The sequence below is a fragment of the Toxotes jaculatrix genome, chromosome 23 (assembly GCF_017976425.1).
Source record: "Toxotes jaculatrix isolate fToxJac2 chromosome 23, fToxJac2.pri, whole genome shotgun sequence".
In the NCBI taxonomy this organism is placed as follows: domain Eukaryota; kingdom Metazoa; phylum Chordata; class Actinopteri; family Toxotidae; genus Toxotes; species Toxotes jaculatrix.
This window is the reverse complement of record NC_054416.1, coordinates 14,987,473-15,013,005: the sequence shown is the minus strand read 5'-3', so window position 1 is coordinate 15,013,005 and position 25,533 is coordinate 14,987,473. Positions and strand designations below refer to the sequence as shown.

The 25,533-nt window shown below is 43.4% G+C and overlaps 3 protein-coding genes across 4 annotated transcripts; 1 reads left to right on the top strand and 2 right to left on the bottom strand.

Annotated features, from left to right (window-relative positions):
• Positions 1-919: 919 nt before the first annotated feature.
• Positions 920-12,473, bottom strand: pelp1 (proline, glutamate and leucine rich protein 1). Its single transcript, XM_041030781.1, has 19 exons — positions 12,326-12,473; positions 12,064-12,128; positions 11,547-11,652; positions 11,234-11,383; positions 10,578-10,649; positions 10,220-10,279; positions 9,957-10,113; positions 8,896-9,028; positions 8,247-8,334; positions 7,786-7,874; positions 7,416-7,529; positions 6,695-6,845; positions 6,437-6,590; positions 6,290-6,345; positions 5,933-6,066; positions 5,577-5,679; positions 3,157-4,785; positions 1,739-2,065; positions 920-1,548 (listed from the first exon to the last, which is right to left on the bottom strand). Exons 1-19 carry the CDS (start codon positions 12,464-12,466, stop codon positions 1,456-1,458), a joined length of 3,822 nt encoding a protein of 1,273 aa, XP_040886715.1. The 5' UTR covers positions 12,467-12,473; the 3' UTR covers positions 920-1,455.
• arrb2b (arrestin, beta 2b) lies at positions 10,189-25,322 on the bottom strand. Of its 2 annotated transcripts, XR_005893051.1 has the most exons (15): positions 25,182-25,322; positions 22,291-22,321; positions 22,120-22,180; positions 21,700-21,744; positions 21,399-21,595; positions 20,637-20,764; positions 20,326-20,461; positions 20,155-20,239; positions 19,508-19,580; positions 18,962-19,099; positions 17,562-17,645; positions 17,123-17,199; positions 16,881-16,926; positions 15,489-16,020; positions 10,189-10,219 (listed from the first exon to the last, which is right to left on the bottom strand). XR_005893051.1 is itself a non-coding variant. In XM_041030782.1 (14 exons), exons 1-14 carry the CDS (start codon positions 25,202-25,204, stop codon positions 15,921-15,923), a joined length of 1,224 nt encoding a protein of 407 aa, XP_040886716.1. In that variant the 5' UTR covers positions 25,205-25,322; the 3' UTR covers positions 15,259-15,920. The 2 variants fall into 2 exon arrangements, 1 of the variants encoding a protein (XP_040886716.1); XM_041030782.1 differs by lacking the exon at positions 10,189-10,219 and having other exon boundaries at positions 15,259-16,020.
• med11 (mediator complex subunit 11) lies at positions 12,513-15,265 on the top strand. The gene is made up of 3 exons (XM_041030783.1): positions 12,513-12,800; positions 13,858-13,988; positions 14,289-15,265. The coding sequence occupies exons 1-3, from the start codon at positions 12,731-12,733 to the stop codon at positions 14,460-14,462; spliced, it is 375 nt and encodes a 124-aa protein (XP_040886717.1). The 5' UTR covers positions 12,513-12,730; the 3' UTR covers positions 14,463-15,265.
• Positions 25,323-25,533: the final 211 nt, after the last annotated feature.

Genomic DNA, 25,533 nt, shown 5'->3' with positions numbered 1-25,533 from the left:
CCTACCCAACAGGTACCTGTGCAGGCAAGGACAAGGAAAACTGTTGCCGTTTTAAAGATAAAAAAGGGGGTCATACCAAATCCTGATTGAGCATCCTCACTTTACTTTTAGTGCCTGAAACCTCTGCAGAGTACATAACCCTACATACCAAAGTTCATGTGATCACTTAGGAAAAATAACACCAAGCATAACAGGGGCATAAAAAGGGGGACCTTCACTCCTCCTAACATTATCTTCCATCTGTGACCACTGTTCAGCAAAAGCTTTCAAAACTAGGTTCCAGACTGCACACTTGTCCTTCGCAGGTGTGTGATGTTGTTGTTTGTGACTGCTTTGCTGGACACTAAACACACAAACAGAGAAGCTCTAGAGAAACAAGCAGAAAGGAGTATTACATCGTATTCTGCTGCTTCATTTCAGAGCTGCACTTAACTACATCTGTTGATCAAATTGTAACATTTCCTCTTCTTTGGTTTCCTACACCACAACTGAGAGGTCTGAAAAACAGACCGCATGGTTCCAAGAACGCAGGTTTGCTTATGGTTCCCAGAACCTCTAAAAGTAGAATGGTAGCCTTTAGCTATCAGGCTCCTCTCCTGTGGAACCAACTGCCAGTTTGGGTACGGGAAGCAGACACCCTCTCTAATTTTAAAATTAGGCTTAAAACCTTTTTGTTTGACAAAGCTTATAATTAGTTGTAGATATAGTTTTAGTTATTATCACCAAACCTAACCTAACATTGTCCACTGCCAACCCTGTTTGCATCATGTTTTATATGCTGCATGTTCTTCTTCTCCGCTCCTCCATTCCCAGCTGTCCTATCTTCCTCCTTCTCCTCCTTTCATCCTCCATAGGCAGGAGGGTCCCCCATATGAGCCAAGTTCTGCTCAAAGTTTGTTGTGAAAAACCATGTTGTATATGTACTTTGATTTTTTTTTTTATATAACAAAGCGTATAACAGTAATGACAAAACATGAAGAGCACAAAAGGTACATATAAATCCAAGGGAACCACTTCAAACACTAACTGTAAGATAATATGTACCATACACAAGAACAGAGGATGAGATAGATTCATAGAGCTCCACCTCCCTGCTGGGCGGCAGTACTTGGGACTGTAGAAAAAAAAAAAAATCTATCTGTATCTTTTAGCTGATGGAAAATTAGTTTGTGTAAATTACAAGCTGGGTGGTGTGACACAGTACAAAGTCTGAAAACAGAAAGGCTTTAACCAAAGATTACCACACCCCACATAGTGTAGCTGGAAGTCAGGCAACAACGTTAAAAGAAAGAAACCTGGAGGCCACATTCTACCAGTATGATGTGAAGAATGAGAGAACAGGAGTTGTGTTATGAGGTAACTACATCTTGGGAAATCTGACTAATGATTGAGTATCTTAGCAGTTAGCTGCTGCATCCGCAGTGATCAACGACATCGTTTTGGGTTGGCAAATGTTTATGAGCGGTTCGATCCAGAGGCGCCGTCTTCCTCGTCGGGCGGACAGGCGACGAAGTCAGCCAACATGGAGGCCATGGCTTCGTCGTCCAGCTGAGGGGAACAGAGAGAGACAAACGTGCACTGTGAGAGCTGGACTGAGGACCAGTGATGTGAATCTACTCGATTTAAAAGCAGAGGTTTTCCCTGTGTGATCTGCGTAAACTTTGAACTTTAATCCAAACATTTAAAAGATTTGGAAAGTGTGATTCTGAAAAGTCTCAAGGAGTCATGAATTTTTTACCTTTTTCTTCTCAGTGCTTTGTCCCGCCTCTTCCTCCTTGTGCGCCTCCTCCTCTCTCTTCCTCTTCACTCCTTTCCCCTCCTCTCCGTCACTCCCCTCCCCTCCCCCTCGTCCTCCTCCCTCTGTCTCTTGCTGCTCTGCTTCCACTTTGTCTCTTTTCTCTGCCTTTGTCTCCTCTTGCTCTTCAGTATTTGGAAGTGTTGACGTCTCAGGATCTGCAGCTGCTGCTGAGTCTCCCTCTTGAGCAGCCGTTGGCTGTTCCTCCTGATGACCGCACGACTGGTTATCGCTCACGCTGGCTTCCTGTGCTGGTTCAGCCCTTGACTCCTGTTAGAGTTGAAGAGAGTCTGCTTAAGGCGGAGGGCTCAGTTTCCTCAGAACAACACTGTAACAATAGTAGCTAGTAACAAAAACGCAGATAATGGAGAAGGGTATAGAAATACCCAGAATCCTGTTGCATACACACACACATCCAGGGACATTCTGGCGGCCCAGAGTCTGGTGAGAAGACCCAGATTAATTTCTCTTCCTCTTTATTCTAAGAGGACGTGGTCATTCACACCTTTGGGCCACACCTTGTTGAAGTAGGAGGACGCGTTAGCACCAGAGGGGGCACCCAGTCGTTAGCGCCCCCCCCTCCCTCAGATGCTAACAGTTCCACTAAAGGCGGCCTAGAGCTGCATTCAAATCAACATTTGAAAATCCAGAGTTTAAAAACAGATTCAAAATGAAATCAGGTGAGTTTGACTATATGAGTACGACATGGACTTTTGATCTCGGGACTAAAGAACGACACACCTATGTGACATCATGTAATGCCGGTGACACACACTGGAAGCAGTGAGAACAAAGTGTGGGAGTGGGTAGTTAAAGCTCCACCACCTACCACATTAAACTCCTCTTACACGTTAATACATCTGCTGTTTTATGGGAACATTTTCCTGATAAGTCATTATCAGTGCATTTTCACAAGCTTTTTCAAGGTGCAGCAGCCTGCGGTCATCCATGTATGAACCTCTGAAATGCTCATTGTCATTTTTGACCAATCATCACAGTAGTGCTGCACGATGAATCTAATCGCAATCGTGATGTCACGCTGTGCGATTACGTAACCGCATTAAAAGACTGCGATTTGCGATTAAACGTAAACCAATGTGGAGTAGTGCTGCACGATGAATCTACATCTCGCGATTGAGATTAGATTAATCGTGCAGCACTACTTCACAGGCACATCCACTGACACACTCACTTTCACACTGGGTGACCAAAGTTCACCCCGAATAGGAGGAAGGCCCCAAAACCACTTCTTCATGAAAAGTATAATTCTATACTTTTCTTTCCACGCTTTTAAAAGCTACGAATTTAAAAAATAACTGGCTTTACGTTATAGGACACTTTTATAGAACAGTGGTAGCTACCTGTGGATTCTGATTGGTTGTGCGTTCTTCTGATGAGGCTGTCAGCTCAACCTCATTGGCTCCTTGCTCCCAAGAGCCGGCCTCCTCCTGCACCACTTCTCCTCCAGCTCCCCCTCCCTCTGCCTCTGCTTCCTCCCTCTCCTCCAGTGCTCCTCCTGTTACGCAGAGGATCTGTGGCATGGTGGGGTCATCCATCCTTTCACTTTCATCCTCCTCTCCCTCGCCGCCCCGCGCCTCCTCCAGGACTCCGATGCTCTCCACCTCCTGCACCTTCATCCTGTCTTCTCCAAACAGCACTCTATTGGTCTGGATCTCCTCTATCCCTCCTTCTTCGTCTCCCTCCATGCTGAATCCAGCCATGCCTCCCTCATCCGCTGCTGCTTGGAGCACCTTCCCCTCCTCCATACCCACCTCTCCAGCCTTGTCCTCTGCCCCTTCCAGTGGAGGTATGTCCCCATCCTCCTCCTCCTCCTCTTCCTCCAGCTCTTCCCCCTCTTCTTCATCATAATCCTCATAATCCTCTCCATCATAGAACTCCTCCTCAGCAAAATCACTCACTTCCTCCTCCTCGTCCTCCTCATCCATCCCTTCCTCTTCCTCCTCCAGCTCTTCATCATCCTCCATGTCCTCTTCTTCTTCCTCCTCCTCGTCAGTGCTGTTGATGTTGATGACGGCTGAGTCTTCGTTGCTGGCGGGTGGTGGTTGATGCTGATGGAGGTGCCGCCCCTGCTGACTCAACTGATTCTGCAGCTGGTGCATCTGGAGTGGCAGGCCCATGGGACCGGACTGCCCTGGTGTGGCGGGCTGCATCAGCATCTGCTGGAGCTGGGGTCGACCAGGCATCGAGTCCCCCAGACTCCCTGGTGGAGCTGTGAGTGTGCTGGAGTTCAAAGGTGGAACCAGGGAAACCACTGAGGTGCTGGAGGGAGGGAATGAGTTGATGGGGGTGGTGGAAGTGGTGAGGAGGGGGGATGAGGTGGCGAGGTTGTTGGAAAGCGAGATGCCATCTATTGTGGTTGATGCTGCAGTGGTGGGAACCATAGTAACGCACTCTCCTCCAGGTAGTGTGACTGTAGCGCCCCCTGGTGCAGCAGAGGTCATGTTCTGGGAGTTTGTTGCTACTGCTGTGTCATCCTGCTGGTTCTCCATGTTGAGCATCCCCGGAGGAACGATGACCACGCTGTCGTCTGAGTCACTGGCCAAAGAGATCTCCACATCCTCCGCTTCCTCTTTTTCATAGCGGACAAACACCGGCCGCTGCCCTTCTGGAGGACCCAGCCCAGTCTGGTCCGACAGGTGGTGTGTGTGAGGGGAAAGGATCATGTCTGCTGGTGTGGGGGCCTGACCTGGCAGCCCTGGGACCAGGGAGAGGTGGTTCTCTAGAGAGCCCAGCAGGGAAGCAGGGCCCAGGCCGAGGGAGTGGCGGGTGGGGAAGGGAGGACCGGGGGCAGTGCCTCCTAAAAGTGTTGGCAATGTCAGTCCAGGGGTAGGTCCCTGGGAGGATGGGAGGACTGGAACGGTGGGGGTGGGTTTCAGGTTGAGGGGTGGTAAAGGGAGGACGATGGAGGGAGTGCGGGGATGGAGGAGGGAGTTACAGATGGTCAGAGCCTCACTACAGAATGCAGAGACCTGGAGGGGGGGGGGGGGGGGGTGAGCACAGAGAGGCATTAAAAACTGTGAAATGACACGTGAATACAGTACATGAAGCATTGTTATTGTGGTGTTCTTTGCCTCATCTGACATCTCTGTGTTGCAGTAAGACATTTAGTACACAATCATAAAAAGAGAAGCTGTATTCAAGTCATTATCCCTTTTTAAAGTTAGCTTGTAATGAGGTTAGCCCACGGTTTGATCAGTTTCACCAGGCAGTCTGGGGGACCTAGTACCAGTGCTAAGTTGCTAACTGGCAATTTAAAACAAAGAAGAACTGTCGTGACTGTTTTGAGTCCTGTACCGATCCTGTCGCCTTGGTCACAGCTCAGTTCTAAAATGTGTTTATCCTGCCCGGGCTGCTGACGGCACTGACACCAGAGCTGACAGCATCAGAGCTGCCAACAGAAACGAGTCAAACTACCCCCCTGATTCCATCTCCTGCCTGTATTTCCATCACTGTTAGTTTTGTGGTTTTGGTTTTGTCTTGGTTTGTTTACAGCTTGCTACTCTGTTGCTCTTCCAGCAGATGACTTTAAACATTTACTGTCTAACCTTACAAATGTTGCCACAGAAGACAGAATGATTGCTGCTGTGTTGTAAAGTCTTGCCCCATAGAATTACAATCTGCCGTGCGGTGTTTTGAAATCTAATAAAACCCCAAACTCATGGATCCGTTACATAAACTACATTTCTACACATTTCTACCACATAGCAGTGTTTCCCTGCTGTATCCTTTTCTCTCTCTCTCCCTCCCAGACAGCTGTCACCTTGAGGTTGCGGTCTGTGCGTCCGTTGCTGAAGATGGAGACAGCGCAGGTCAGAGGTGGTGGCCAACAGGGTGATGGGACCAAGACCAGAGCCAGCAATAACCTGAAAATCCACACAGACCAAACAATCAAATAAACCCGTCGACATTTCATTAAACCCTTTTCATGGAGTTTTTCAGGACCATAAACTAGAACATAGTATGTCTGGGCACATAAACTCAGTCTAAACGCAGAAAATACAACAGAAGGAGACCTTCATCTGTCTGAAAAATCTGGTCCCCTTATATTGGAAGATGAGATGCTCACGAAGTACACTTGTAAATCTAAGTGTGATAAGAAGTGAATGGAGGTAGTACCTGTACAGCTCGCGTCGGGTGAGGGCACTGCTGTACTGCCCACTGACGCCCCCTGCAGATTCGCATGCAGTGCTACTGCTGGACTGCTGCTGCTGCAGACGCACGCTCAGTGGCAGCACCACGTCGTGGAGACGCTGTGAGACAAATCGACAAGAGAGCAGAAAACCTCAGACCAACTGCTATTAATAACAAAAACAATGAGGTGTCAGTGGAATGTGTGGTCAGAGATTTCAACTGCACAAGTTGAAGTGCTTAGTTTAGTAGTTATTTTTAAAGTCTGGTTAAGAAATCAAACTGGTGTTTTTGCATGTTTTCAACTAAACTTCCATGCAACAACAATGTAAAGCTGACATTTACCTTGTGTATATCATCTTTGAGCAGTGTACCACTTGTCAGTATGATTTGTCTCAGTGCTGTGGAGAGGAAAACATCTGTGTGATTCCACCAGAATTCCAAAAGACCAATTGCAAAAAAAAACATATTCGGACATAGGCAGCATCTCACCTCTGAGGGCTGAAAGGCAAGTATCTTGATTGGCCAGAAGATCTCCTTTCCTCTGGAGTAACGGCCCACCTGCGTCTGCTATGACCAAAGGCTTCGTCCTCCGAGGACCTGGTTTCCCTCCCGGAACCACATCAGATGACAGGCCTGCCCGCAGCTGGAGAAAAGGACAACAAAAAAAACGAATGCTTCCTCTAATCCTTCAAAAAACAAATCTATAAAACTGGGTCATTATAACATACATGGTTGCTTCAAACTCACCTTGACAGACTCCGCCCCTGGTGTGATGTCACCAAGCAGGTGGCTTAACAGGAGCTCTGAGTGGCCTGGGCTTCCCTGAAGAATGTTGGCACAGGCTCCAGCCACCTGGACCCAGAGCTCTAAGGTTCTGTACACTGATACCCGCACTGAGCTGTGGAATGAAGGGAGAGACACAAGAATCAAGCACTTCTAAAGGCCTCATTCCTCATCTTGACCCCTCATTCCTCACCTTGACCCCTAACCAAACTATGGTATAAATCCTAGTATATGGCTGGACCACTTTCGACGTCTTTGCTGTCAGAGACAAAGTTAGAAGCTCATTCATGTCTATGTCAGCTGATGTCAGGTCGGTTGAATAAGGTATATAGAGAGGTGTGACTGTGGAGGGAAAGCCTGACCTCACGTTTGCTGAGGAAACACTGGAGACTCTCTTCTACAGAAAGTAGCTAAGGTTTATCTAAAAAAGTCACTAGATTTGTCTCTAGAGGCATTAAAAAAATCTCTAAAGGGTCAAAAAAAGTTGGTAAACCTTGAGATAAAGTTTTCCTGTCTGCAGCAGCATTAGAGACAGGGTCAAAATGGATTCATGCAACACAGCTGTAAGTCTGTTGCTGATACAAAATGCTGATGTGGTGGACAAAAGTTTTGGGAGTTTTGGTACCTATAATTTAGGTATTGGTTACTCTGTGTTTACACTTGTACATACTAGGGGTTGGTTTACCTGTAGGCTCTCTGCTGTCCCAGACTGGCTTCATGTAGAGGTGTCCAGGCAGACAGGGTTTGAGAAAACAGCCTCTGTAGTACTACACTGTATTGAACCATGCCACTCCGTACACTGTAATACACACACACACAGCACAGACACCGTGTTAGCAACCCACAAACATCAATGCAACATTAACACTGTTGTCTTCTGTAAATGCTGGTATCTTCATACTGATGAATCCACTGCATACGATACACATATTTGTGATTTCAAACCCCCCCCCCCCCCCCCCCACAAAAAAACAGATATGGCAAAGCCACAAAACTATACCACATGTGTCATCATAGTCGAACAAATAAGTGTGTGTGTTTGTGTCTGTACTCACGCTGTGATAAGAGCTGATAGGACCTCCAGTGTGTTGGTGTGTATTATGGGCAGCACCAGCATCCTCACACTTCCATCTCCTGTTGTATTCTGAAAACCAGTCGTGAAGAGGCAGCGATCAGTGCTATTTGTTTGGTATGCAAAAGCATTGGCTGATGGTACCTGTATCACCTGTGTGATTACCATAGGAGCGTGTGTGTATTTTATACTTATGGAGTAAGGCCTTTTTTGGGAGAAGGTGAGGAAATTTTGGCCGGTTCTCACTTGATCCACCCTCAAAGGGCTGTTTGAGAGTTCAGATCTGGTTTTAGGGTTCTGGTTAGAACCAGGTTTAGGTTAAGGTAAGGGTTGGGGTTAGGCATTTAGTTGTGGTGGTTCAGATTAGAGTAAGGGGCTGGGTAATGTTTTTTGTCAACGAGCGTCCTCACAAAAACTGAAATACAAGCGTGTGTGTACACTCACTATGCTCTTTGAGCTCACAGCGAGGGCTCGGCACACCAGGTTGAGTATTGGTCTGACAGGCAGACGCACAGCTGAGGCTGGATCCACCCTGATGGACAGAGACAACAGTAATTCTGGATATGTTGTTTCCACAAACACTTTACTTCTGTTTCATTTTTGGTTTTGATCCTTGTTGTGCTGAGTTAAGTGCTTCTATTATTTTTCCACTTTTCCTCTTCTTTTGTTTTTATTTTTACTGCACAGTATGATGCTACCACCTCTATGGTACATAACAGTACCCCACATACAGACCACAATCTGGTTTTCACTATTTGTAGAAATTACAATTACAGTTTTCACTGGGATGTTTTTTTTCCTTTCAGTGGAGCTTAGTCCCTTGAGAACTGTTAAAAGTAAAAAAGAGGCCAGAGTTAACTCGACATTGTTTGTGGAAGATATATTGCTGTTGAATATTTCGGCTGCAGAATTCAGTGCTGTGAGCATTACAAATGACATTAAATTTTAATGAAGAGAAATTCCAAGATCTCTGAAAACCTTAGTTTTCCAAAAATAAAACTGTTTCTCAGGGTTAGGAATGACAATATGTAAATAAGAACATCTTATTGTGGTTGGATTCTCCTTTAAAATTTTGTGAGTGAGTGTGTTGCACCTGAGCGTGTGTTTGAGTGCAAGGCAGACAGCGGTGTATCTGTGCTGGAGCTGCAGCAGCAGCATGGGATCTGATTGGTCGAGATGAGAAAAGGCCAGCTCCACCCCCGGACCTTCGTATTGCACTGTTCCATCTGTCACAGGAAAAAAAAGCAACAAGCTCTCAGCAAACTGCATCATCAGAGGACAACATACATGCAGAAACTCCAACCAGACCAGCATGATGAAGTGTTAATACAAGGATGTTGATGAAGTGTTAATACAAGGATGTTGAGAAAGCACCTTCAGAAAGCAAAAACTAATTTTCCCCATGTGGTTTGCTTTCTGGCAGATCTTGGCATTTTATCTACTACCTACATTTTAGTATTTGACAGAGATACTGTCAATCATCTGTGACAAGATTATGAGTTCTTTGACATTTGTGTTTGAAAGGGTACTCCACCAATTTATATTATTAAGGTAAGCGTACAAGACATGGTTTGGTCATGGGCCAGCAAACCCTTGTAAGGTTACTGGAGAGGTCATGGGGGTTAGCCCATCCAGCCTACATGCGTTTTGTGGACTTGGACAAGGCTTACCCCTGGGGGGTGGCTCATGGGGGGCATAGCAGGAGTGTGATGAGGTTGAGGTGATTCGGGCACCTGATCAGGATACCTCCTGGGCTCCTTCCACTGGAGGTTTTTTTTTGGGGGGCATTTCCAACTGGTAGGACACCTCAGGGTGCACACACTGCAGAGACTACAAATCTAATCTGGCCTGGGAATGCTTCAGCATCCCCCAGGAGGAGCGGGAAAACATTGCTGGGAGGAGGGACACTAAATGTTCAGCATCCTCTACGTAACTCCAGATAAGCAGCAGAAAATGGATGGGAGGACAGACCAGGTGAAGAAACACCACTGGGACTAAGTGAGCGTGCTACCTGAGTGATGTTAAGAGTTCAATCTGTGTGTTATTATTTAACAAATAACCACAATTAATTAAATTGAGAGAAGTTAGAGGCAGATACAAATTGAAGCCCGGCTATACAGAGAATTTAAACCATCACTGACAGAAAAAGAGTACCTGTTTCTGAACCCTGGTAGATCTGAGCCAGTAGGCCGTTGGCTGAGGCCAGTAGGCAGTGAATCTGATTGGTCCAGCCCTCAGCTCTGCCAGCACCCACCCCTCTGTCCAACAGGCCCCCCAGGCAGGGCAAGCGACCGTAACACTGACAAGCCATCTGGAAGAAGAGACACAGAGACAGGGAAATTAATGAATTTCCTGTACATAAATCGGGCCCAGTGTCAAAAACAGCAAAAAAAAAAAAGAGTGAGAGAATCACAAACCTCTTGTGTTTTCTTGTTTGTACTATCCATTTTGGAGAGGAAATAGGCTCCCAGTTTGTCCTAAAAGAAAAAGAAGAAGAAGAAAGACAGTTCAGGTTTTCCAATTTTTTCCTCAAAAAAAAAAAAACACTGAACCCAAATCCCCCACGCCGGTGTATCATTGGTGTGTGATAGAAAAGTTCTGTATGAATGTGTGTGAAAACAGGTGAATGTGGCGTGTACTGCAAAGCGCTTTGAGTGGTCAATAAGACAAGAAAAGAGCTATTTAAAAGCAGTACATTTACCATTTACAAAGTTTCTAAATGGAGAAAAGAAAATCTCCACTCACTCCAGTTTTCCTTATTTCTTTGTATCTTACCCGGAGGGATCCACAGGCTCTGGGGTAGTAAGTCATGCAGGCTATCATCCCCTCCATGGCTGACAGCTCACACTGAGATCACAGGAAGAAAAGGGGGAAAAGGCTCAACTTTTTTTCAATTAATCATTCATTTAGTCATTACAATGTCAGGTATATTGTCTAATCACAATTTCCCAGAGCCAAAGGGAACAACTGAAGATGATCAGTAAAACAAAATAGACAAAGACTGTGTGAGTTCACTTAATCAAAGACGATCTTCTCCCATGGGAGACAACCAGATGACCTTTAACCTTAGCTGTGGTGCTGGCAAAAATTCATTCTCAATTAAAGCCATTATGTGTGAAATTATAACATTTCTGACTTTGGCGCACCCCCAATGGAAACATTTAAAAAGACACTGAGGCAGGCAGCTGTGCATGCTGGGACTGCTCTTCCCCTCCTCCAAAGGTCCAAGCAGGGGACACTAAGATGAATGAGTTAAAAGCAGTGTGTAGACCACACCAGTTCTCACCAGGTTTGTCTCATTTTCCTATAAACAAAAACTACAAACTGCCACCTTGCAACTATAACTTGGAAGGTGCTATAATTACACAAAACTCAACACATATTGATTCCATATGAGGCTTGCACTAAATTCCACTGCCCTGTTCCCTCACCTCTGTCTTCAGGCCCAGCAGAGACGTCAGGATGCCCAGGATGGAGTTGAGTCCAACTTCCCTAGCCAGCTCTGCTAACTGGGATGAGTACTGCAGCAAATCCCTCAGAATGTTCACCGCCAGCTGGATAGTCTGAACTGGAGCCTGAGACTAAAGGACAACATCCAAAGACACACAGGAGAGGACGAGAGAAGCAGAATCAGAAAAGAGGAAACTTCCAACTTTCCAATCAGTCAGAATTCAGGTTTTATGAAGGAGAGTGACAGTTTTGACAACACAATGAAGAATGGGTTTTTGTGTGCATGCATCGTACCTGTATGACCTGCTGAAGGGAACGTAGCCAGGAAATGCAGTGTTGCTCGAACAGATCACTGGAGCTGTCTTTGACCAGCATGGAGAGCAGGCAGAGACCCTCAAATCTGCACAAACACACACGGGAGACACAGAGATTTTGTCTCAACACTAACACGTAACCCTTCCCTACAGTTTGATCCATTTTCTGCCACTTATCCAATGCTCCTAAAGGCACTGTAGAGATTGTGTGTGTTTTAAAAGTGGGAAAAATCACTTAGAAACGGTTGTTCGTGCTAACACTTCCGTCATTCACAAGCTACATGTGTTATTATCAATGACTTTCATAGAGCAGCATTTCAGTTATTCACTTTTCATAATAAAGTAACGTCAGACATACGCAGCACTGAGAATAACACTTATTTATAACCGAGCTGTACAGAAAAAAACGACACAATAACATTAGTGTCAGAAGCTTGGTGATGACTGAAATATTATGACAGCTGACGTGAAACACTGTTTTTTTTTTTTTTCCTCACCTGGTCTTGCTCGAGCCCAGTTTGGCATTGCTAAAACCCACGAGACCTCCGACGGCGCTCGGACTCTGTCGAAACAAACAAAAGTGTTAACTATCAATGAAGAAAATAACAAACAACCCCAACAGCCTCTGTTATATACACAGTCCTACTATAACTCCAGCTCAGTGGACAACAAAGCCTGTATAGCAGCTGCTGCACAGCGACAGTAGGCTAACAGGTAACTAGCTTGTAAGGTAACATGCTTCTGCGGGTCGGACTCTACCTGTGTCGGGAACACGCCATGTTCCCTGTAGTTGGCCAATAAAGCAGGTAAATACTCTGGACGGTGTTCTTTCAGAACCGACACCAAACCCTCTGTTAGTCGCATAGCAGATGGGCCATGCAGCCAAGCCGATGTAGCCATCTTGCCTCTCCGCCAAGCGAACGTCACCACTGTGCGACTGCTTGACGTCAATTTAGAGAGCTCTTTGTTGTGTGGGTTCAGTCGTTTCGGCTCCCATGCTTCAGCTGTAAAGGCGAATTGACAGAGCCAAGGTTTTATATTCACCCCCGTCTACACCGACCTGAGTTTTCTGGACCACACAGCGCGTTACTGTACAGTACAGCTTGTTCTCGGAGAGCTGCTGACAGTAGCCGGTACTTGTTAGCTTGCTGCCGCTGCCTAGTGATGGCTAACGAGCGGCTTAGAGCTCTGGAGGACGTGGAGAAAGAGATAGCGATGATCCTGCAGTGTGCCGGTGAGGACAGAATATACAAAATTTAAACAAAAAGTAATTCTGAGCGATTTTGTACTTACACCGCTGTAGTTGATTGGTAGTAGTAGCTACCACATGAAGTTGCCAAAGCAATGTTGGGGCCCGCTGAGCAGAATTTCGAAACGTACGTCGCACTATCTTAAATAAGTAAAAAAATTCTTATAGCTACATTTATGAATATTTGTATAATGGATCAGATTTGTGCCGATAAATGTTAAGTGATATCTAACACGTATTTAGTAGATATTTGGGCTGTTTTGTTACAAAGTTTGTCACTGTGTAGGTGGTGCACTACAAATGTCTAACCATCACATTTCAAAATAGCCGAGTGGAGCTGCTAATGTTAGTTGGTACATGACAGTGAAAGCTGATTCCGACACTCCCCTCGGCCCCCTCCCTCTGTCTTATTGTGTATAATCTTGATTATATATAGATAGAAGTAAGAGTACCAGTTAAAGGACAAATGAATACATTCAAATGAGTCAATCGTTTTTGTCCATAAAGGTGAATCCTTGCTTACCAGCCAATTATAGTCAACTTCTGTAATTATGTAGTATGCTATTTGGTATCATAACACTTTAATATAGTCATGTTGTATTTGTATGGTTATTTATTCTATACTGTATTTAAATTAAGTTTAACTTTCAGCTGCATGTCCTGCTCTTGTTCAGAACTCACAAACTTAATGTGAGGGATCTTTATTGAAATTATAATATATAAATATATAATATATGTGAATATATATAATATATTCACACTGAATATGAACAACAGAAAGCCTGTGGAGATAAGGAAGAAAATAATATTATTAAGAAGTTTAAGGTCCAAAGCCACCCTCTGTGGATTTGGCCGCAGAAGGAAAACTGATTCCAGACTGAACAGAAGAACCAAGGAAACAAGGTATAGCAGTGTCCAGACCCTGGAACACCCCACTGTTGAAAAGAGGCACCCAGACAAGATGTCTAAGAGATGGATGTCTGGTGTTGTCACAGTGTCAGGTCAGAGACATGATCATGTTGTTGTATGCTTACCCTTTCAGGTAATATAGTTCTGGAGCTCTCCAAAGACAAACACAACGCCAGCTACCTGGACAGACAACTGGTCCAATTCCAGAGCTCCGTCAGCCGAGTGGAGAGTGAACTGGGCGCCCAGATCCGCTACCTCACACAGGTCTCACACACACACACACAGTATAAAGTATTTTTTCTTTTTAATTATAGGAAACATTTGAAGCAGGTATATTCCAGGCACGTAATATTTTTTTGGGCTTTAAGTTTGTTTTTTTTTTCTTAATTTTTTTGTTGAACAGCTAAGACATATTGCTCAAATCATATCCCATACATGGGTTTCACACAACAAACATGATCTGTATTAATAAGTAGCACAATAAATACATCAACAGTCAATGTGTATCATATTGTGAGCAGCAGAACAAAGCTGATTGTTCTGTTTCATTTTTTTTTTCTCCAGGTAGCTACTGGTCAGCCTCATGAAGGCTCCACTTATTCAGCCAGGAAGGACTGTCAGATGGCACTGAACAGAGCAGAGTACGCCAAGGTCAAACTGGGAGAACTGGGACGGACCTGTGAGGTCATGCTGGAGCAGCAGCAGCAACAACAGCAACAGCAACAGCAGCAGACATGAGGGCGGAGAGGATAGAGCAGCTGGTGGAGTAACAATCACTGATGTGACTGTATCAGTCCTCAGTCTCCCCTCCTACACCAGCATTAAAATTTTTTTTTTTATAATCTTTTTTTAATCTTTATTCCAAAATAATGGAGTTTCACAAGAAAAGCAAAGAAAAACTCTCAGAAAAAATGTTATTTACAATATCTTTCAAAGATTTTTCTAAGTGGTGTTTTGTTGCATTTCTGGGTATACTTTGTTGCTCAGTGGTCATTGTTCTTATTCACGTGCATAACAGGCCGTATGTGGACTCTGCTAGGACAGTTCTAATACCACAGCTCAGGAGATTTATAACCAAATGTTTCAACATGAGCAGGACTTGTCAGGTTTTGTCTTCAGTCTCTTAAAAGACCTCTTTAAAAAAACCTGCCCAAATCTGCCTGTTAACATTTTATCTTTGTATCATTATCTTGGCCTTTTGGATGAACTGAGCACGGTGGAAAAAAACTGATCCTGGACCTTTATACATTATATGTCCTCAATGGGAAGAGGCCTGATGTCAGTGAGGGCACTGGATCTAACAGGAAGACACTTCATTCAGGCAAAGTGGACAGTGAGTGAAGCTGAAGTTTGTTTCCCCATATCTTTTGAAAAGTGTTATATCTCCAGAACCTCAAATTTTCCCCACAAACTCTCACAGCTTACTAAAAATGTCCTGAGTGCTCTTTAATCTGGACTTTAACATCAGATCAAGATAATGTCGACGTCCGTTTGACAGGTGGAGAAGTTTATTTTCACAAAAATAAAGAATGTGTGCTGTGTGACAACTTGTCTTCAGTTTTAATCAACAAAATTTTTTTTAGTTACAACAGTAATTTCTACAAAACAACATAAAGCCCACGTAGTATCTTGTAATATTTTCTTTTTATGTTGTGAATTATTCTATAAATCTCAGGTTTGATTATAACCATAACAAATGTAGTAGCTTACACATACATTGCTCACATTTCAAGACTCCTTCGTAATATAAAAATCATGACGAACACTCGTGACACAGGAAAAACTTGGCGTCAAGCTGAGACAAGATAAGGATATCTATGAACAGAAATACCCCAAAATAACTGAAAACAATAATATGATCTATTTTCATTTAACTCTACCCTCTTGCTTGTTCTACTCCACAAATAAAAATATGTAAGATTTATTTGATTATAAAGTTTAAGGACAAATCAATAGGAAACGGTATAAGTTCCTCAGTTAGAAAACAGCTGAGATGTTACTGGACCTCATTTAGGTAAACACTTTGGTTGATTGCTACTTTAAAAGAGGCGCATCCAGTAGCCCTGACAGAATATATGGCATGGGGGGAAGACTTCTACGGAAGCCTGGCCCTGGTCCTCCTACCCCCTGCCTCTTTCTTCTTCTAAGCCTCAAGGGTTGAGGTGTTCTGTAAACCTCTTGCTGAAGCACAATAAGCTAACAGAAGGGGTCATCCTCACTCATGTAATCCTTCATCCCCGTTAGCCTCAGGCGAGCGAAGTCTTCAAACACTAAGTCATCAACCTGAGAGGAAGTGCTATAAAAAGAGATTGGTTTATTAACAAACTGCCTTACACAGAATATATAACCTCCCCAAACACACTTTTTGTGGTTGAGGTCTGACAAACAAGTTGAATGCATTTTACTAAAAAAAACAAACATTTTTTAAAATATTTGAAATCATGCAACGTTTACATGAGTTTTTCACATCCAATTTTTTCAAAATGGTTTGTTATTGTTTTTTTCTCTTTGCATCTTGTTCACAAAAATTTCGTTTGGAATTATGGTGACGGCCTATATGTGCTTTCATCTCCTCTGCCATTTTAACATGTGAAGTGGGTGGACCTCGCTGACTTACATGGGGAGATGTCTCAGATATACTTTTCATTTTTAAAGCCATTCTTGGTAAATCTTACATTTTGATTATCTCATTGCAGAACAGGTGTAATTAGTGATGTTACACATGCTACAGAGAAACACAGTACCTACAAACAGTTTCCACGGACGATTGGTATCAAGGTATTGAGTATCATTTTTCAGACAATCATGTGATTCATGATGAACGAGGCCTCGGTTTCAGCAGAGTCACATGATCGTTTTGACCCAAATATCAAAGGTCTTGATTTCTTTAAGTGACAGTTAGAGGACAGGTAGCGTGGGACGCAGTGGATGTGCCAACATTTCACGTTAAAATCAGTAAACAGGAGAGCAGATGCACACAATCTACAGTGGCGACAAAGTGAAGTAAAAACACTTTCAAATCAATCTCTAATCATAATCCAGAAAAAGATGTCAGTATACCGTCTGTGTAAATTAGAGGACTCAAATCAAAGCCTGACACTCTCAAGTCTGGGTATAAATTTGTCCACACGGTCATAGAAAGACATGTCCACTTACTTCATGCCAAACTCTATGAGGTTTGTATCCACAGCAGCATCAGCCTCTGAAGAAAACAAGATATATTAAATCATTAAATTACATTCTAATCCTTTTAGCTCACGCAGTTCCTTTGACAACTGTTTTGAGGTGTGTGTGTGTTCTTGTAATACTCATATTTAGGGAAATGAATGTAAGTCATGTAATGTCCTCTGAACTGATGGCGGCATGACTGTGTGTGTACATGTTTGCATGAGTCTTACCTGACTGTGGTTTGGAGCAGGGCTGCTCTGTAGGTTTGGGATGCATCAGGACAAAAGGGAGTTCCACTGCTACATCTCTACACCCACACACACACACACACACATACACACACCACACACACACACACACACACACACACACACACAAATGCAGAATATTTAAATACAAGATCCCTAAACATCCCTTTATTTAATTCCCATATTTCCTTGACTTCCAGCTGTTAAGTATACTGAGTATACTGAGCAATGCAAGAATGGAATTCACTCCAAATCCCCAAATCCTATTAAGTAGTACAGTATACTTAAGTCAACCATATTTGTGAAGATGGTGATTTCTTGGAGACTTTGAGGCTTCTAGTTCTTTCCATCAGAAACACAGCAAATTATCTCTTTAATGTCCAAAACCACTGCTGTGGAAAGCTCAAAAGTGTCCACCTACCCTCCACGAGACACCACCAGCTTCACTTTGACTGTGTAAGAAACCACGATCCCCATCATCTCCTTGTTGGTCCCGTCTTTTACTCTGTAACACACACACATGCACAAAACACATACAACACAAGACGTCAGGACTAGTCCCCAGGGTGTGTGGAGGCTGCAGTTGGAAGTTCTAATCAGCTATCTCAGCTGAGCTTCTGGTGCTCACTGAGATTTGCTGCTAGCTCAGCTGACCTCATATCTGGATAGCATTTGGTTCCTGTTTTACTGCAAACCCTGACAGATCTCAGAGCTGCTGAGAGAAAATGGTGTAATTCCCCCCACAGCGGAAGTCCTACTACCTGTCTCCCTAGGTCAGTGGCACATCACTTATCTCATTCACCTCTGGACTCCATTCCCACCAACCTCCTTCAAGCCATATCTCACACCCTTCATTCAACACTGCTCAAGTTGAGAATCATCAATCTAGTTGAAACAACCCTCCTTGAAACAAACGAGTTGGGATTCAAGTGTGGTCGCTCCACTGAAACAGCCCTGTTGCCTGTGACAGAAGTCCTACAGGCAGCCAGAGCTGCAGCTCAGTCCTCTTGTCCTTACCTTTCTGGACCCATCAGCTGCCTTTGACATGGTGAACCACCGCATCCTACTATAAGTGCTCTCCGATATCAGCATCTCGGACAAAGAGCTTTCTTAATTTGATCTGGGGTGCGCCAAGGCTCTTTGCTATATACACCGCCTCCTTGGGCTACATGACTTCTCATATCACTACTACGCAGACAACACCCAACTATACCTGTCATTCCCTCCAGAAGACCACAAGGTCTTGTTGTGGATCTTGGCTTGTGGCTTGTATCATACATATCAACATGGATGAGGGAATGCCACTCAGTCAGGATGACTGAGTGTGATGGAGAACCTAGTGGCATGGTCTCCATCACATATCAACAATCTTGATGTCATGTTTGATGGCCAGCTATCCTTCTCTGAACATGTTGCATCCCTCTCCCAGTCGTGCCGCTTTGCACTATACATACATAAAAAAAAAGTCAGGCCTTACCCAGCATGGTACACCAGTAGAGGCCATGGTTATCTCTTGCCTCAACTACTGCAGTGCCCTTCTAACGAGCCTCCCTTCACACATCATGAAAATCTTACGGTCCAGAATGCTGTGGTGTGTCTTGCCTATAGAGTGACTTCTGAGTCTGAACCCATCTACTTGAACTCAGTCATACAGGCTTATGCTCATTCTTGGCTACTGCGGTCCTCCAAGGAACGTAGTCTAGCTATGTCATCCCTGCACACAAGGCAACCACAGTCCACCGCCTACTGTACTGAAGCTTTAGTTTGTGTAGTTTGTGTAGTGTGTATGAAACCTATTCTGTCAAAAGTGTTTGTGTGTACATGGTGCTGGAGGCCAGGTTGGTGTCTTCATGCTTTAGCTTTCCATCCAGAGCCAGTCCTCTCTTTTCCCTGTTGGAACCCAGCGTGGGGGTCAGAGTGTAGACCTGGCAGGAGGTGGAGCTGGAAGAAACCTGGTCACTGGGAAGTGGGGGTCAGGGGGAAAGATCAGGGAGAGTAGCATGAAGAGAAGAGAAAATGGGTGAGTACAACACAGAGTGATGCATTAGTTTTGTCCCTTGATACATATTTTGTCCAGCCACGGTTTCTTATTGTTTCATTATCGTTTTCATCAAAATTATTTTTTCACTGCAGAAGAAGAATTGCACTGTGCTGTTGACATTTTATGATACATGTTGATTCTCTGGTAAAATATACCTGAAGGTATTTAGATAGATTATAAGTGGAACAGGACCTAAAAAAAGATCCTTATGGAATCCCGAATGTTATTGTTGACAAGTTGAGACATTATACAGTATATCTAGAATTTTTCAGGATAGACAGAAAAAGGACGAGAGACCAAACAAGGACAGAGAGGGAGGTACTCACTCGGCTTCAACCTGGGCTACTGGACATTTGTACTTAGCCGTGGAGAACAGACAGATATCAGCATACTGACAAACTGAGAGGAGGAGAGGACAATTAGTTTAATAGTTCTTTTGTCCTACTTTTTGTCCTACTCTGTGTTCCAAAGTGTTCTTTGCAAAGATATTCCTGATTATGTTAGATGCAAGAGGCAATACTTGATTTACTGGTAGCACCTAATAACAACCCCAACTCCAAACAACCCCTAAGACAGAGTTACTGTTGGATTTCTGCTGTAAGCTGATTTCTTAAGTCATGTAACTGAGCAACCTGGTTTCCTTAACTGGGGTAAATCCCAGACAGATTTCTCCTGGGAAAAAAGGGAAACTCTTGGCAATGTATATGTGGAACCAAGTTTCAAATATGTCCTTCCATGTTTGCATATGGAAGGACATAATTGCAGCAGTCTAAGCCTGTAGCCTATAGACAAAGACTCAGCACAAACTATGTTCTGCTGTATGCTCTTTGCTGACCCCACCAGGTTGTGGACAAACTGTTGGAGTAAGTGATCCAGATATTTCAGTAGTCAAGAGGAGAAGTTCTTTGATTACTGATTGGGAGTGATCATAAATGAAATAAGAGTGTGGGCATGTAAGGGCAGGTGGAGTTACCAGAAATCTTCACTTTCTTGACAGTCTTGGTAGAGTTGTTGGTGACATGGACATTAACATTGATTGGCTCACCATGGTAGTACAGCTGGAGAGAGACAAAGACTTGACTAGAAGTGTGTGTGTGTGTCCCTTTAACCAAAGAATACATCAAAGTGTGGGTGAGTGTGTTACCTCCTTATCCAGTGAAGCCTCTAAGTGTAGAGATCTATCAGACATCAGGAAGCTGCGGCTGGTCTCCACAATTGGCTGTGGACCTGGCTTCTCTGGTGCGTACTGAACCTTCCGGATCACCAAGTGCACAGAGTTCCTACACACACAGGAGGTTTGTATACATGTACATTTACAAAGGTAGCCTGTCATGCAATGTCACGTAAGCTGCCAAACTGCTATAGTATTTCCTAAAGCGTAGTATTTTTTTTTTTCTCCAGGCGTGTGTGGGAATTAGTTTGATTATAGTGTCAAGTTGTCTGAATCTGTCGGACCTTTGGTGGATCTTTTCCTCCGCAGTCTTTGCACAGAACACTCGAAGCTCGTAGTCCACGCCACATGCCTTCCCGGTGTCCTCTGGGCTTGGCTGGAGGGTCACTGAGCAAGGCAGGTTCTGGGGGATCTGACACATCCAAACACACAAAGTGAAACCTGAATGTCAGCTCTTGGTGTTGCCATTATAAAATACTATAAAGCTAGACAGAGCACATACCTCTTCTTAAGCACTAACCCTAACCCTTCACTTTATTTCACATCTGACACTTTGTCATCATGGGTTATTGAGTGGAGACTGAATGGTCCAAAATCCCTTTTATCTTTTTAAATTAAATCTAATACTATTAACACTTCCTGAAGCCACTGTAAGTGTATAAGTATGAAAGTACATCCACTTCACTTCATGTCATGTCATAGAATGTTTAGTATTATACTCTTATACCTAAACCTACTCTTATATCAAGGCCACAAGCAATTCTTTATTCGATTGTTTAGAATAACCAATTACTAATTAAATTAAATACTAAATAAACAGTTAATTAAAATGTACATTTAATCCTGACAATCTTTAGACTGACAGCAAACAGCAACTTTAAACTTTAAAAATCTGTTTTTCAAATCCTGTTTTTCTGAAAAATATTAACAGGCTTTAACACCAGTTTAGAATAATTATGTGAGATGAAAGTTTGTGTGCTGGTGTATGGTCCAGTCAGGTCCTGTCAGGCTGAAGCTGAGGTTGCGTTTGTCTTCAGTGGTCTTACAGTGAAGCTGAAGGGGTAAGCGTGCTGACCCAGCTTCTTCATTAGCTTCTCCTGCAGGCGGCTCAGAGGCTGCTTCGCCTCCTGCAGGGGAGGGACAGCCTGGACAGTGCTGACGTAGAGCTCCTTCCTGAAGGAAAGGCCCAAGACATCCAGGTCCTCCCGACCGTAACAAAATGCACAGGTCAGAGTCACAAACACTGAGGATGGATGAACATATCGATTAATTGTTTGCTCAACTGGTCATTTGATAAGTAAGTCGGTAAGTCAGTCTGTTACTTTGGGTCTATGCAAGTTTCCTTACCTTTTCGATCTTTCAGATACTCTGGGTCTACAAGGAGCACTCCATCTAGAGTATAAACACACAGGTAGACACAAATTTATGGCAGTGATGTTGAATAAATGTAGTTGTGTGTGAACTATAGACGTCAGTCTACATATAATGTGTATGATCCAGATTTGATCCAATTCCAACAGCACTTTACTTAAAGGAACATTCCCACATTTTTGGGGAAACATGCAGTCTTACTGCACTTGTGCCCACAAATCAGGGGTCACATTTCCAAATTAAACCCATCCATAAAGCGCTGTCCTATTTCCTCCTTGAAATGCAGCCTTCTTTAGTCCAAATCTGGACATAACCAGTGTGTCCTTTGCTGGTATCTGTCACAGTATCCTGTTATATATATATATGTGTGTGTGTGTGTGTTCATTTAACGCTCACCTACTGGATCGACATGGTCTAAGTGATCGACAAAGTCTCGCTTCCCTAGATAAACTGTGAGCTGCGGAGACAAAAAAAAAAAAAAAGATGACAGACAGAAAAATGCAGCGATGAAGATCATCCACAAAAGAGACAGTCGAGACATAAACTTCTTTTACATTCGTGTCCTACCTTGCAGTTGGGGCTGGACTTCTTAAAGACTCTGCAGAAAGAGGGAGAAGGCAGAGTCTGTGTTAAGTGTACAAGTGTGTATGTTCGTATAACACAAAAAACGTGTGTTGTGTGCTATTTGTGCACTTTTCTGAAGAAGAAGGCAACTGTGGTTTTGTTTGTACCTTGTGTATTTCTAACTATGGTGACATCTACCAGTACATAAATGTCTCCAAAACACAATCCAGGCTGTACCTGCGTACTAATCTGACTTTGACCAGTTCAAAGCCTTGCAGAGTCGAGAGAGAAGAGTGAAATGATCTGCTTTCACTGAAGTTCACTTCTATGCATGAAACTGTTCCAGCCTATCCACCCTGGCTGATACACAGCCGCCTCGCTTTTACTGTGTAAAGATCCTTCTGTGCTGATTCTGTGGTGCTGATCAAAGGCTGGTCTGCAGGATGGGAGTTGTAGGCTAACTGTTTCTGAATCTTTAATCCTAAATTATAAACCGTGTGATTTTTTTTGTCATCAGGGAAATGATCCAGGCACAGCTCCGAGTCAAAGTCGGCCAAGAGCAAAGCAGAAAGAGCAGAGCATCTGTACTGAAGCAAAACAGGAAGTGGGTGAAGTGTAAATCCAGGAAATGTGGCCAGCGTTCACCACTAATGTATACAGCAGGAATTATTGTGCAACCCACATGTTAGGATTAATCATCCAAGCTCGGAGAGAATCTGTGTGTGTGTGTGTGTGTCACTACAACAGGACAACCACGAAAACTTTTGCCTTCATCATTTCCATTGTTGTAGAAAAAGGATTATTATAAATGCACCGGACACTCCTGTTGTCACAAGACCAAGTCAACCTCAGCAAGTTTGTGCACACGGCTGCAGTTTTAGGAACATGCGCAGGAATGTCCTGCCTTTTACATCCTGAGGAAAGAAAACAGGGGCAAAGAAAAAAAAATGCACATCCTGATTATCTTCTGCTGGCCAGCGTTTCTGTGTAATTGGTAGTATTTTCCCACTCTGTCTCAACCCAGTTCATCTTTGCTATATTCTTCATAACAGCAACTAATTACGAGCTGCGCTACTTACACTTAGCTCTGCTCAAGCACTCATAGCCCAGTGACTCTCCCCATGCTGTTCAGATCTGCTGGTTTCGTTAGCTTAGAAGTTAGCAACGGCTTCATCATCAGTAGGAAAAAAAATGTTTCTTTTCACCTAGAGTCACTATGTCTCTATTGATCCATGTGTTCCTTTAACTGTCAGTAGTAACCATTTCATGAGCTTCTTTCTAAATACATTTGTAACTACTGGGGGGGAAAAAGTCCATCACCTCCTTAACAACAGCTGGCACAGATATGTGTTTGTCCAGGACTGTGGCCTTAGAATTAACTGTAACACCTGAGGTCTGTGAAACGAGGCAGGATTAGCTTCCGGTTTAATCCTGGGTTTTCATGCTGTACGGCTAACCTGCTCCGGAGCAGGTTAACTTCAGAAGATCGGATCAAAACCTGTCAACAGCCCCAACTACTGACCAATCAGATCACTGGAAAAACTGAGTCATACTTCCAACGGGATCCTGGCAGGGACAAAAGAGTTTACAGTAAAATGATAAATAATAAAAAGCATCAGATATTTTTATAGATGAGTAGAATGGTTTCTCTGTTTGAGGTTTTCCATGTGTTCACTCTGGTTTTAAAACAGAGGGAGACTTTATCACTAAAGAACAACATAAATATTCTAGCTTTGAATTGAACAAAGATTTTTCTGTTAATTTATTTTAATTATTATAATTTTATTGAGGACTTATTTACATTTAATACATAGTCTGACTTTATCAAATGTAATTTTTTTTCTACTGTTTCTTTTCTATTCTACTCCTGTGATCATGTTTACATTTCACCTTTGCATGTCACTAGAACTGAATTTACCTGCATGTGTCTCTGTTTCTTCTCATATCATGTTATCAGATCATGTTGATCAAGTACTTTATTCACGGCTGTGACGATGTTGCTTGTAATTAACACTCAGCCTCTTTCACATGGATGTGCTCGTAGCCAGATGGATAAACCCAGAGTTAACTGAGCCAGGTGATGTTCTTTGTCTCACTCCTAAAACAAGTCTCTAGGACGGCCTTCTTCCACTTGAACTTCCTCATGAAAATCAGAAACAACTCTGAGTCCTCTAGTTTGTTTTTGTCCTGTCTGTCTCTCTCTGTCCTCATTCTGGAGGTAGTTCTGACCTTGGAGCTGCAGAATCCTAATCTGCCTCTACCATTCAACACTCATAATAATAAAAACGACAAGAACAATAACTAGTCTTATTATTATCATTGCTAGAAAAGTCATTATTAGAGCTTATTATATAATAAGGAATTTTAACTGCCACTATAATGATGTGAATATTCCAGTCTTTGCGGAGTCCTGGTGGTACCACAGAGAAAGACACCCTCACCAAACCGGTGAAGTCCTCCAGAATATTTTCTTCCAAAAGAAGAGTGTGAAAGAATTTGAGGACTGTCTTCAGAGCAGGGTCTGACTTATTTCTATTGTGGTTTAACGGTAACACGATTTGTAACTGAGAGGCTTCATCCTTCCTGCCTGTGCCCAACACCACAACACGTCCCAGTCTTCTCATGAGGAAGTTGCGCCAGACTCCCTTTAAAAATGTGTACATTTAAAAACGATTCAACGCTGCTTTTTTTATGGGTAACAGCTGCAAAAATGGACAAATAAGACTGATTTATTGGCTTCCACCTACTTCAACTTTATTATCAATCAACATTTATTTAAAAATTATTATTTTTTTTTTTTTTGAAAAGTTTTTAAAGGAGTTTGGATTCTTCCATTTTCTCCTCGCAAAGTAACGGAAACGCCTGACGCCGAACCAACTAAATTATGTCCTTACCTTGTCCCCGCTTTGTCCCCCATGTCTTAAACTCTGGTGTGTACAGTGGTTCTGGGATATGCCCGAGTGTCTGTGTGTGGTGTCTTCTCTGCTGGCCCAGGGCATCCGCCACAGTCAGCGTTTTGGGATCATTCCGCCTGTTTCCGCAGCTCAGGGATAAAAGAAAACCCGCCTACGTGATATGATTGACACCTCAATCACCCAAACAACTTTAAGAGCCTACACCTGCATATCAGCATGCTACACTGGACCACTTCTACTGATACAAATACTACTCTTAGTATCTAGAGTAATGAAGGTGGTGGTAAGTATCTAAATACATTTACTCAAGTACTGTATTTCTGAGCTACTA